The 12947-nt window shown below is 51.2% G+C and overlaps 1 protein-coding gene across 3 annotated transcripts in view; it reads right to left on the bottom strand.

Moving 5' to 3' along the window:
* Window positions 1–12947, bottom strand: part of PIK3C2B (phosphatidylinositol-4-phosphate 3-kinase catalytic subunit type 2 beta) — a 71008-nt gene that overhangs the window by 17204 nt on the left and 40857 nt on the right. For all 3 annotated transcript variants that reach the window (XM_017881028.1, XM_017881025.1, XM_017881026.1), the window contains 10 exons: window positions 9718–9885; window positions 9062–9173; window positions 7331–7473; window positions 5875–6063; window positions 4247–4340; window positions 3991–4085; window positions 3340–3520; window positions 2448–2555; window positions 1395–1487; window positions 135–264 (listed from right to left, as the gene is read on the bottom strand). In XM_017881028.1, the coding sequence (XP_017736517.1) occupies window positions 135–264; window positions 1395–1487; window positions 2448–2555; window positions 3340–3520; window positions 3991–4085; window positions 4247–4340; window positions 5875–6063; window positions 7331–7473; window positions 9062–9173; window positions 9718–9885 (1313 nt within the window). The remainder of the gene's footprint in view (window positions 1–134; window positions 265–1394; window positions 1488–2447; window positions 2556–3339; window positions 3521–3990; window positions 4086–4246; window positions 4341–5874; window positions 6064–7330; window positions 7474–9061; window positions 9174–9717; window positions 9886–12947) is intronic.

Raw genomic sequence — 12947 nt, 5'->3', positions numbered from 1 at the left:
TATCCCACAGCTTCACATGAAATAATCTTGCCCTTTTCACTTTCCTGGAGGAGAACAGTTTGTGTTGGCAATGGGCGGAAGGACAATAAGCAAAGGGGTCCCGTCTACCACCCTCACTCCCACTCCCAACTGACCTCTGCCCCGGCCAGTGGAGAAGCAGCGGAAGATGACCATGCGCATGTCCAGCCCCTCCTGGACCCAGATCTTGCTCATGATGCGAATCATCTGCAGCGTCAGCATGTCCTGGCGAAGGTCGTCCCCACACTGGATGGAGGGAGAAAGTGACCAGATCCCGTCTCCACTGCCTCCCCAGCTCTCAGGTCTCCCAAGTGCTCAACCTTGACCCTAAACTAACAGTGACAGGGAGTTCCCCGGCCTCATACCCCTGACCTGCTCACTCAGCTCAGACCAGGTCAAAGATGGCCCAGGAACCTTCCCAGTTTGCCCATGTGTTGTTCCAGCTTGTCCCTCAATCCCATGGCCCCATCTGAATTAAATTCACGGTCCACTTCTGCATGTAGCCCCTCTGACCATCAGGCTTTTTTTTTTTTGAGACAATGTCTCACTCTGTCACCCAGGCTGGAGTGCAGTGGCACAATCTTGGGTCAGTGCAACCTCTGCCTCCCGGATTCAAGTGATTCTCCCACCTCAGCCTCCCAAGTGGCTGGAATTACAGGTGTCTGCCACCATGTCCAGCTAATTTTGTTTTGTATTTTTAGTAGAGATGGGGTCTCACCATCTTGGCCAGGCTGGTCTCAAACTCCTCACCTCAAGTGATCTGCATGCCTCAGCCTCCCCAAGTGCTGGGATTATAGGCATGAGGTGCCACGCCCAGGCCATCAGGCCTTTTTTTAAACTTGAATATTTACACTTTGGATTTGGAACTTGCACACAGCAAATGTACAAGTTACTAAGTCATGTGCATGTATTTTGTCTCCCCCATTAGATTATATGCTCTAAGACTATCATTTACTTCTCAGAATTGTGGATACATCAGAGTTAGAAGGGACCTCAGGGTTCATCTAGTTGGACCTGCACCCGATATATTAATTTCCTCTTCATCAGCCCTGCCATGTGACATTCAGCCTCTGCCTGAATACCCGAGGGACAAGCGGATCACCATCTTACACACCCATTGTTGAGGGAGCTCTGCCTCCTAGAAAGCACTCGGGATATTGAGCTGTCAGTTGCCTCCCTACACCTAACACTCTGTTCTTAGCCCTCTGGGACCATGCAGAATTCGTCTAAATCATTTTTCACCTGATCGTCTTTCCTACATTAAGATAGCATGGAACAATGGGAAGAGAACCACCCAGGAGCTATCTAATGCCACTCTAGGCTGCCTCCTTCTCTCTCCCACCCTGGTCCACCAGGCTTGAGTAAAGTATTCTCACCTTGAAGATGACACGGATGTTCTCACCCAGGGGATCCACATTTTGGAAGGAGAGTTTGAGGGGGACAGCATTGGAGTTGAAGTAGGAACAGTCCTGCCATGGTGAAAAGGATAGTGATGAGGGTCAGAGTGGCCTGTGCCAGGAAAGGATAACGACCTCTCCACTTCAGACCAAGATGCCGCCTCCCTCCTGTTGCCGGTCCACCCAAGACCTGCTCATTGTTTCTTCCGGATTTCTCAGGAACCCAACTTCCTTCCTTCTCTCGTTATAGTCATCATCCCAATTCAGTTTGTTATGACCTCAGTTCCAGCACTTGACCTCTCATCCTGTTAGTTCATTCTGCACACAGCTTACTAGTTGTGTGACCTCTGGTAAGTCACATGTCCCACCTATACCTCAGTTTACTCCTCTGTAAAAGGGAACTCCCAATAGTACCAATGTCCTAAGAGTTGTGAGGATGAAATGCCATAACCAACGTTAAGCACTCAGAACAGGGCCGGGCACAGAGAGTGCTCAATAAATGACAGATGACAGCTATCACCACCACCACCCCTGACTTCATCCCCATCATCATCAGAGAAAGACACCTGCCCAGCTGCCCAGCCTCCAACCCAATTCCTCTACCCTGCGAGCTGTCAGGCTTCTAAAAGTCCACACACATGAGGAATGGGAAGAGGCCACAAAGATGCCTTTCTTCCTAATCTCTCTCTTATTTTACAGTTTAGATGGAGATGCTCACCTGTGCCCATACCCCAGTCTGTGCCCTCACTCTGTCTTTAAACAGACTTCACAGCCCCTCTGCATCTTGTTTCTCCTTTCTATTTCTGCCATGTGTGGGTAGAGGAGAGACAGAATAATATAATCCTCATCATGTTACATGGGGGTGAGCTGAGACCCCTGAGGAAAAGATGCTGGGCCAAGACCACATGGTAAGTCAGCAACATACTGAAGCCCAGACAACTCAGCTCCTCGCCCTTGCGTGCCTGGTTAGTGAGGACCTCACTTCCACTGAGCCCTCCCACTCTGAGAGCCCCAAACCTACCAGTCACTCACCCTGGGCACGATTCCCTTAACCAGCAGACTGGGGCTGAGTGGCAGGCGGCACGAGCCATTGAGGGTAAAGAACTGCTTCACCTCCTCCAGGCCCGTACGGAGTATTCCCTGGAAAGAAGGGGAGGAGTACGGCAGAAGTGAAATGAAGGGTACATACCGAGAACCGGACCTCTCCCGGGGGTGGATTGTCAGTAGTAGTTGGTATGAAAACCACCCTCTGAGAAGTGTGGACACCCTCCAGAAGATCCTTAAGGAGGAGGATCCCCTACACCCCAGCCTGGGACAGTGCGCTAACAGCAACACTAGATAGCTCTAGAGGGGAGCAGATGGCAGAACAGCATGAAGCAGGCCACAGTGCACAGAGAGGGCAGGCTGTCTCTCAAGGGGGAAGAGCTGCTTAGGCTTTTGCCAAGAAAAGCTAACAATCTGGACGTTGATACAAAATCTCTCAATTTTTAAATGTCGTTAACCAGGAACACCACTCGCTGGTTATAATGCCTTCATACAAACAGATAAAGGTGTCCTCTGTGGGTGGCATCGGGCCTAAGCCATGGGTCACAGCATGGTGAACAAAATATGGCTGGATTTCAGCCCTCACTTGCCACTTCTGGCTGAGTGCTCTTGTGCAGTGAACAACTTACACAGCTGTGCTTAGCCTTTAAAACAAACAGCTAAATAAATTTCAATATTTCACAGGACAAACAAAACACATCCACGGGCTGTATCCAGCTTGTGGACTGCCTGTTTATGGCCTACAGGTTCCAGAGTCATCTGCTCCCAGCTCCGAAATCAAAAATCATCACGTGGAATCTTGTTGTTCAGGATTCCTAAGAAGAAACTGGCTGCCAAAGCCCTGGATGAGAAATGGGTAGAGGCAGCCTCACCCACTAACCTGCCTTGCAGATGGGGCTGCCTCCCGGACCTGCTGGGCCAGTTTGGCCAGGGCATTGACAAGCCAGCACTGGCGGTTAAACTCCTCTCTCAGCCCCTTGCCACAGCAGCACAGTAAGGCTGCCAGCAGATACTGGTAGCGGATGCTGAACTGAGAGTCCTTGAGGCCATCCTTCAGCAACCTGCAAGGCAGAGGGAGTCGGGAGTCAGAGCACTCCAGGGGTTAAAGACAAGGGTGCAGGGGGAGACAAGTCAAGTCCAGCTCCAACTCACTGCAAAACCCCCCTGAACTTGGGAGGGAAAATACACTCTGTATGTACGGCTTATATGGAGATGTTCACCTGTGCCCATACCCCAGGCTGTGCCCTCACTCTGTCTTTAAGTAGAGTTCACAGCCCCTCTGCATCTTGTTTCCCCTTCCTATTTCTGCCATGTGTGGATAGAGGAGAGACAGGATAACATAATCCTCACTATGTTACATGGGGGTGAGCTGAGACCCCTGAGGAAAAGATCCTGGTCCAAGGCCACAGGGTAAGTCAGCAACATACTGAAGCTCGGACAACTCAGCTCCTTGCCCTTGCGTGCCTAAGAGTGAAATACTCCTATGTGAAAGACACGTGTCTACCTCCCACTTTTCTACATGCAGTTTTACCAGAAGAAGTAGTGAGTCACTCTCAAGTCAGACACAGCTCGTTTCAGAAGGAAGCGCACCAACGGGCTGTCCAGGTAGCACTCATACTTCAGGGCCTGTTTCGGAGAAAGGGAGAAAGAAAATATGAAGCTTCATAAACTGCCTGTAACCTACACCTATTATTATTGCACTGGGATCCCTGGTTTCTAAGGGGCAGACTCATTTGGGATATTGGGGATGAGACCAGCAAAACTGGAGGGAGAACCAATCCACCCACCTGTACCAGCTGGGGCAGGTAGTCCAGCAGCTCGGCGTCCGAGAGTGAGCCAATCCACTGCACGGCCATACGACGCACCTCCTGGTCCGGGAAGCTGCAAAACAGAGCCCAGTGCCCTGACAACCTAGCTGCAGGTTGAGGAACAGCTGTGAGCCAAGCACCCTCACACCTGGGCTTCCGAGGCATGGAGAAAGAAAATGCAATGGCCCTAGTTCTGCCAAAGTCACTAGAAGAATCCTTAGCACCTACCCTGGATAGTAACCCTTGGGAATGAGCCTTCTTCATGGTCAGTTTACCTTGAACCATGGGGGAGCAATTGGGTAGCCACTCTCACTCCTTGGATGATTTAAAGAAAACGGGACAAAGTCCTCAACCCTACTCCCAAAGAGTTCTCCCTTGACTCCCACTGTGTCAGAAATTCTCACCACTGGAGGGCCCTGATGTGGGTAAAAGCATTATTTTGTCTTGGTAACATCCTTTAAAGCAAAATGTACCAGGCAAATAACAGAAAATCACAGAATTTTATATAAGCCAAGAAACATTGACAGAATTAGTTTAGCAGAGATTAACAAAACCATTGGCTCAGAAACGCCTTAAGGCAAGTCACGTGAATAGGTACACTGATTACTGAGAGTGGTGAGAAATAAGCAGGAAATCCTGGGTACCATCTAGAAAAGGCAGCCCTGACGGATCTGAGACTGGAAGCCTTGGGTCCCCAGAGAACCCTTCAAGAGAAAGAGGGAAGAGATGATGGTTAAAATAAAACTAGGTAATAAGGATTTCAGTTACACAGGTGTATGCATTTGTCAAAACTCAGCCAGTATACAGGTAAACTTTGGGTACCTCCTTATGTGTAAATGTTGCCTCAAAAGAAAAACAACACAGAACAAACACTGAGCTCTAGGTAATGGTGTGCATGCCACAGCAGGGAGTTTAATGGTGTAATTTACTGTAATTTACTTCAAAATGTATAGAAAGGCTGGACATGGTAGCTCACACCTGTAATCCCAGCATTTTGGAAGGCCAAGGAGGGAGCGTTACTTGAATCCAAGAGTTTGAAACCAGCCCAGGCAACATAGTAAGACTTTATCTCTACAAAAAAATTTTAAAAATTAGTCAGGTGTGGTGGTGTGCACTTGTTGTCCCAGCTACTTGGAGGCTGGGGCACGAGGAGTGCTTGAGCCCAGGAGGTCGAGGCTGCAGTGAGCCATATTCATGCCACTGCACTCTAGCCTGGGTGACAGAGCAAGACCCTGTCTCAAAAAAAAAAAAAAAAAAAAAAAGCATAAAAAATAAGATGGATAGATGGATAGAAACAGGGATGGATAAATGAAATGTATGCAATCCAGCCCACAGAGCAATGCTAACGACAGAATCTAGGTGGTGGGCACACGGGTATTCACTGTACAATTTTCAATTTTGTTGTATGTTTGAAAAATGACCATAATATAACATTGGGGGGGAAAATGAGAAAGGAAAAGCAAAAAGGAGAAATGGAAAATCCCTGAATATCCATCCACACCCACTTTACCATTTTCCCCAGGGCTGGCTCAGATCAGTGATGGGCAGTGCCGTGCTCTGGCTTCTACAAGGACACATGGTCAGAAAAGGTGGATGTTACAACTCACGTGGCATGCAGGAGCCCCAGGGCATCCTGGTGGTTCATGTGGGTCCACTGCTTCAGGAGAGCATAGATGTCAGGCAGGCAAGCCCACTCCCAGCTGGGGGCGCTGGCGAGCACCAGGGGGAGCGAGCTCACCTCCGAGTGGCAGTAATATCGCTTCTCCCACAGGCGCTTCTTGTCAGCATCAGTGAGCCTGGTGGGTATGGGGAAAGAAGAAGGTGGTGGGAGGGTAGGGGGCAGTGGGAGAGAAGAGCATCAGCCAGGGGGTGCAGTACTTACCCTCAAGGGAGTGCTGCACACACTGCAATTCAGTGGTTCCCAAGCTTTGCTGCATATGATAGCCACTTGAGGGGCTTGGTGAACCCCCTCACTATGCCTGAGTCACACCTGATACCAGTTAAGTCCGAATGGTTGGGGAAGCCAGCCACTGGTATATGCCAAAGATCACCAGGTGATTCCAATATGAAGCAAAGTTCGGGAACCAGAGCCCAAATCCTATCTTTGATCCCAACTCACCGACATCTTGGTTGGAGGCAGAATGCATGGGCCAAGGGCACCTGAATCTGCTACCCCTCCTGCGGATACCCTGAGGGTACTACTCTCAAGTAGAACCACCAGAGGGCAGTGGTCCCCCAACACCAGGGTCTGGGCTGCTGAGAGGCCTCCTGGGGCCTCCAGGGACCAGCTGTCGGCTTTCAAGGACCTGCAGCTAATTAGGCCTTGCCTGAGATCAGGTGTCTAATGGGAGAAGGGAGCTGAGGGGCTAATGAAGTGTAGTGGGCAGAATGGGGGAAGGGAGGTCTGCGGTCACTCAGCTACTCAGGGTGGACATAAGGGACAGAGATGAGCCCTGTCTCTCTCATGTCCCCACACACACAACACACGCACAGGGCTGTGCAGGAGCCAGAGAAGTAAACAGAGAGCAGGCAGGGGAACTGGGTCCCTCCAGCTCCTCCAGTTCTGTTCTCACCCCTCCTTCTCCAATCCTGTGAAAGCAGCAGCCCCAAGGATGAGATCAGCCTGGACTCGCTTACCCTTAAGAGCTGCCAGCTTGCCTTGACACCTGATCCTTTTGGAAAGTGACAGGGCCAGAAAATTCAAAGGCTGTTGGTGTGGAAGGAGCAGGAGGTGAGGGCAGGACGTGAAGGCAGGAGGTGGGGGCAGGGTGGTGGGGCCAGCTGCCCCAGTGGACAGAAGGTAGTAGGCAGCACATCTGGGACGTGGGGCAGACCTCTGGTCCTCCTGGGTAGCTGAGTATGGACCAAGTCCCTGGGGTGGGGACTTGGGTACTCTCAGATCTAATTTCCTGACCTTGACCTCTCTACTTTCCCAGTGTCAGCTGATGGAGAAAGGCCTGGGGGCTGCCTCCCCTTCCCACCTCCACTCCCAAAGCAGGACAGAGACTCAATGCTGGGAGGTCAGATGAAACATGACAGATTCAGTGGGGGCCCGATCCTCACCAGTAGAGGGACTGCTTCTGCATGATGTCTTTAAGCTTGCGCTGGTCTTCTTCCCGGAGGCTGCCAAACTCATAGCGGGGGCTGAACTTGTCTCCAGGGGGGCTGGTGAACTTGATGTCAAAGGCAGAGGTGGGGAAGTCAATCTGGGGGATGGGATCAAGGACGTGAGGAGAGAGAACAGGCAGTGTGTGAACTCCCAGCTTTTCTCTCACCCCAGCATTCCGGCCTTGTCCCTCCCTCACTTTCCCTCAGGTTCTTTGTAAAATAACCCAATTAGACTCGGTGATCTCTGAAGTCCTTTCCAGCTATAACTCTCAGAAAAAATGAAAGGGAAACAAAAAGAGAAAAAGAATGGACACGTGAGGAAGAGGTTCGGTGGAGATGCACCTTGGTGAGGGGTGTGGGGACAAGCCCCAGCCAGAACTCTGAACAGAAATGTCACCCAGCTGAACCATGGGGTGCATCCATGCTGAGTCCAGGGAGCCTTCCATGGGATGCCAGAGGGCACTGCTGCCAGAGGGAAGGCGGAACCACACACTGGGAGAAGGCCCTGGGACACTTGGTCCCTACTCTATGCCACCAGATGTTCATCCTACTAAAGTATCAGAGCTGAGTGAGCCAAGTCTCCAAAAGAGCTCTACTTTCTTTCATTCAACAAATATCTTTTTTGTTTGTTTTTGTTTGAGACAGAGTCTTGCTCTGTCACCCAGGCTGAAGTGCAAGGGTGTGATCTCAGCTCACTGCAACATCTGCCTCCCAGGTTCAAGCGATTCTCATGCCTCGGCTTCCTGAGTACCTGGGATTACAGGCACGCACCACCATGCCCAGCTAATTTTTGTATTTCTAGTAGAGACAGGGTATCACCATGTTGGCCAGTCTGGTCCGAACTCCTGACCTCAGGTGATCCCCCCGCCTCAGCCTCCCAAAGTGCTGGGATTACAGGTATGAGCCACCGCACCCAGCCTCGTTCAACAAATATCTATTGAATCCTAACATGTGCCAGGCATTTTCTAGGCTCTGGGCATAGAGTAGTAAATAAGACAGACAAAAATTAGCCGGGCGTGGTGGTATGCAACTGTAGTCCCATCTACTTGGGAGGCTGAGGTGGGGGGATGGTTTGTGCCTGGGAGGCAGAGGTTGCAGTGAGCCAAGATTATGCCTTTGCATTCCAGCCTGGGTGACAGAGATTCTGTCTCAAAAAAAAAAAACCTGCCTCAGGGAGCTTTCATTCTATGTCAACATTCACACAAGGTATCTCATAACCACAAGAAAAGGAAGCTGGGAACTAGGAACTAGACCTTGGGCATGACCAGCTCCTCCTCTTCTCCCTGGAGAATAGGTCCATCCTGCCAAAGCACTGAGTCACCGGAAGGGGGAAAGGTGTCCCCTCAGGCCCCAAGAGGGCACAGGTCAGGTTTGATCAGACTTAGAAGTATGAGGATTCAATACAAGGGACTCAGAAGCTGAGCCCTGAATGCAGAGGGTCTCAGACCCCATCTTCAGGCTCCACGAAATCAATTTAACCTCTAGGAGATGGGGGATGGATACCCCAGAGCTCACCTCACACTCCACATCTAACCATATTCCCTCAGTTGCTTCAGTCACATCATCCTCCCATGCTTGAAGTTCTACACTCTCTCCTGCTGTCCCAGCCCAAATCTCAAGGGGAAAAATGTAGAGTTGACTGGGATGGTCTTGCTGGTGAGTGGGAAGGAAGGGCTAAAGCCTCACCTGCAGGATGACACTGTCTGGCTGGTGGAAATTAGGTGCACTCCAACGGGCACTGGGATTTTCCTGTGTTGCTGGCCATAAACCCAGAAGCTTCCGGCCACAGGTCAGGACCCTAAGAAGGAAGGAGAGTGGGAAGGGCTGCTAAAATGGCTAAGCAGAGAGTATTTCTCCTGCTCCCCCAATCCAAAAATCTGCCTTTTCTGTTTGAAGCCACTATCCAACTCCCCTGTCTCAGTCTCCCCATAGACCATTCTCCCGAGTCCTATAAAAGCTCACACCCTCCAAGAGGACTTGTGAGCTAACCATACCCTGGTCTGGATGACTTGGTGGCAGGGATGCCTTGGTGAGGTGGGGAGGCTGGGCTAGATGACCTCTAAGGTTCTTCCAGTGACAAGACCAGATGATCTATTACCCAAGCATTGCTTTTCCATGTATCCTCAAAATGGTCCTGTGCCACCAGAACCACTCAGTGGCTCTTGGTTACATCAATAGTCCTGGTCACCAGTTCTGTGCTTGGGGATCATCTGGACTTCACTAGTGAGCCCCACATGGCCAACTCTCCCAAGGCACACTGGCCAATGCAGCAGCCAGGCCCCTTTCTCTGTCCCCCTCCTCCCCTCCCAAGGCCAAGAAGCTGTACCCTGGGGCTCACATACTGCCTGAAGTTGAAGAGTGGGGTAGTGACCCAGCCCAGGGCTTCAGGCACCCGCCGCTGCTTGTTGGCCTCTGAGGAGCTCCCCGGTGGGGGGATGGGCAGAGCATAGAGAGTGGCACACAGCAGGGTCTCCCGAGGCAGCCGGTTCACCTGCACTGGGAAGCAGATCCTATGGAGGACAGGAAATCAAATTAGGAGGGGCCACTCCTGTGGCTTCAAGCAACAGGCGGTCCAGGAAGTCAGGCTGAGGCTGAGGATACAGCCTCCCTCTCAGGTTCAGACATACTCCCTGAGGAAGCCCTCCTCCTACAGAACCAGGAGAGGCCCCAAACTAGGCAAAACCCCCACTGGATGTTCCCAGAAGCACAATATGGTGTCCTTGGAGCTTTGCAGTAGAGTGAGGCAAACATCCCCTGATGTCGAGGCTACCCATGGTGCCTAGACAGAACTTGCTTAGCAGAGCCACCTCGCAGTTCAGGTGATGACACGTCCCATGTTGTCAGCCTTGCTCCTTTCCTCGTTTTAGAATTTCTTCAGAGGGTCCACAAAGCTACTCCTTTTGTCCTCCTTTTCCATTTGACAGTCCCCATCCCTCCCCCACTTCTCGCTGCTGAGAGCCACCAAGAAGAAGCACCATGTTCTCTGCCCTCGGTTCACCCTCCCCCACAGCCCTGTCACTTGTCCTCATACAAGTCCCCTTCACCTAGCCCCAGGGACACACGATGGGTTTTTCTCATCCCCACCCCAAACAGATTCAAAGCCAAAGGGACAAAGAGGAGGGGCTTCTCCAAGTCCCCCAGGTGAGAAAGCCAATGGCAGGACCAAAAGAACGGAGACACATAAGCCCAGCACTGCTCAAGCCCATAAGTTCTCTCCAGGTCCTCAGTCTGAACCACACCTAGCCGCTCCCTCTATGCTCAGGACAAGAAACTGCTAGGTGGGGTGAAGTACACAGGGGAGGGGAGCTGTGGAAAAGCAGGGAGGACCCACGTTACCTTTCCGGGAAGCTGTCCCTGGGCCAAAGTCCATACTGTCACACCCTCCTGGCCAGCCCAGGGCCCAGCAACTTCTATGCCAGAGGGCACAGAGGCCAGGCAGCCACCCCCAAGGTTAGCAGTTTCATGATAAAGCAGCCTGCCTCGCCACTGTCCTCCAGGGGATTCTCCACCTCAGTGAGGCACTCCCTCCAGCCCACCACAGACTGGCAGAGCCCTGCTCTATCCCAGCTGCCTCTACCCTGGGGGCCCACAGCTATAATTAGGGCCCCTCCAGCGGCCAGCAGACATGCCAGGCCAGGGCTTGGCTGGAGGTGACAAAGCACGGCTGCTGAGCCTATTTTGAGAGTTAGCTGATCCCTGGACTGCTACAGTGGGGCAGAGAATCACCTGACCCCATAGCAAAGGGGAGAGGGAGCTGGTCCTGAGCCCTCTCTTTTTGCCCAAGGAAGAAGCTTCCAGCTTCATGTCTTAAGGAAAAGGGGAGTGAGATTTTATGAGTGAAACCAGAGCCAGCCAAGGCCCTCTCTCCCTTCAATCCTTGGGTATATCTGGTATTCCAAAAGCTCTCCCACAGACCTTCACCCAGGTCTGGTCAGAATAACCATTATGTTGGCTGCGGCCCTTACCTTCCTCCCTTAGAAACCCCTCTCCTTCCTGCAGCCCATTCAACCACATCATATCACACAGGCTGCCTCCTCCAGGAAGGATTCCTGGAATGTGCTGGTTGTCTCCAGTCCTGGTTCTGCCACTCACAATCCTGGGCAACTTAACTCCCATCTCTGTGCCTCAGTTTCTCATCAGGGAGAAGGGGAACATAGCTTCACTTGCAGGATGTGTGTGCACACTGTGTACTTTTTGCTATGTGACAATGTGGTTACTGCACTGGCACTGAGTTATACAGAGAGTATTTTCATGCGCACGTATCCCCATGCATCAGCCAGTTTGTCAGTCACCTGGAACAGAGAAACCAAAACCAAGAGGGCTCCCCAGCTAAGAAGCCTGTGCCAAGTACTTTATTTACAGTGTCCTAACTGCTCCTCAAACAATCCTGTAGGGTAGGCCCTGTTATCACCACCATTCTAGGTTGAAAGACCTGCCTGAGGCTACAACTACAGTAGAAAGGAGAGAATGGCCCAAAGCCTGTCCTCTGAACGCTGGCACGCCTTCCCCAGATGTCTTGGTCTTGACCATGAAGGGCCAAGAAGTCTCATTCGGGGCATCTGGATGGGCAGTGCAAGATAATGTCCTTCACAAGGCTCTAGGCAGGGGACTGGCCCATTAAAATTCAAAGTAGGGATCTCAGGGAACAAAATGAAACTCATGGTGCAGCCTGGGCTGCCTCTATACCTCTGATACTGTATGAGAAAAGGATTTAAGGCCGATTTTTTAAAGTCCTCCCGGGCCAGAAGACTACAGCACCCCATCCATTTTTATTTATTTATTTTTTGAGACAGAGTCTTGCTCTGTTGCCCAGGCTGGATGCTCACTGCAGCCTTGACCTCCCAGGCTCAAGTGATTCTCCCACCTCAGCCTCCTAAGTAGCTGGGACCACGGGTATATGCCACCACACTCAGCTAATTGTTTGTATTTTTTGTAGAGATTGGATCTCCCTTGTTGCCCAGGCTGGCACCCCTTCTCTTGATAGCAGCAGTAATTGTGACCAAAAAATCCCAAAGGAATGGTGGAACTCAAGGGCCAGTTAATGCAGCTATCCTCTGCCTGCAAGGAGTTTCTCCTGTCCTGGCAGTTGTTTGCTTAAGGACCTTTTATGCATGTCCCCTGCCTTTTTTTTTTTTTTTTTTTTTTTTTTTTTTTTAAAGATAGGGTCTCACTCTGTTGCCCAGCCTAGAGCGAGTGCAGTGGTGTGATCATGGCTCACTGCAGCCTCGACCTCCCAGGCTCAAGTGACTCTCCCACCTCAGCCTCCTAAGTAGCTAGGACTACAGATGCATGCCACCACACTCGGCTCCTTTAAAATAATTTTTTAGTAGAGATAAGGCTTCTTTGTGTTGCCCAGGCTGGTCTCAAATTCCTGGGCTCAAGCGATCGTCCTGCCTTGGCCTCCCAAAGTACAGTGACTACAGGTGTGAGCCATGATGCCTGGCCATATACACCTTTATTGCTCTAAGAATTACCTAAGTGTGAAAGGCATGAGAAAGGGTCCATTTTCCCAGTTGTTCATCTGTAAAATGACCCACCCCTTCCAGCATCTCCAGATTTTTCATCTACCTAT

Source organism: Rhinopithecus bieti, unplaced genomic scaffold (assembly GCF_001698545.2).
Source record: "Rhinopithecus bieti isolate Rb0 unplaced genomic scaffold, ASM169854v2 scaffold_12049, whole genome shotgun sequence".
In the NCBI taxonomy this organism is placed as follows: domain Eukaryota; kingdom Metazoa; phylum Chordata; class Mammalia; order Primates; family Cercopithecidae; genus Rhinopithecus; species Rhinopithecus bieti.
This window is presented reverse-complemented; position numbering and strand designations above follow the sequence as displayed.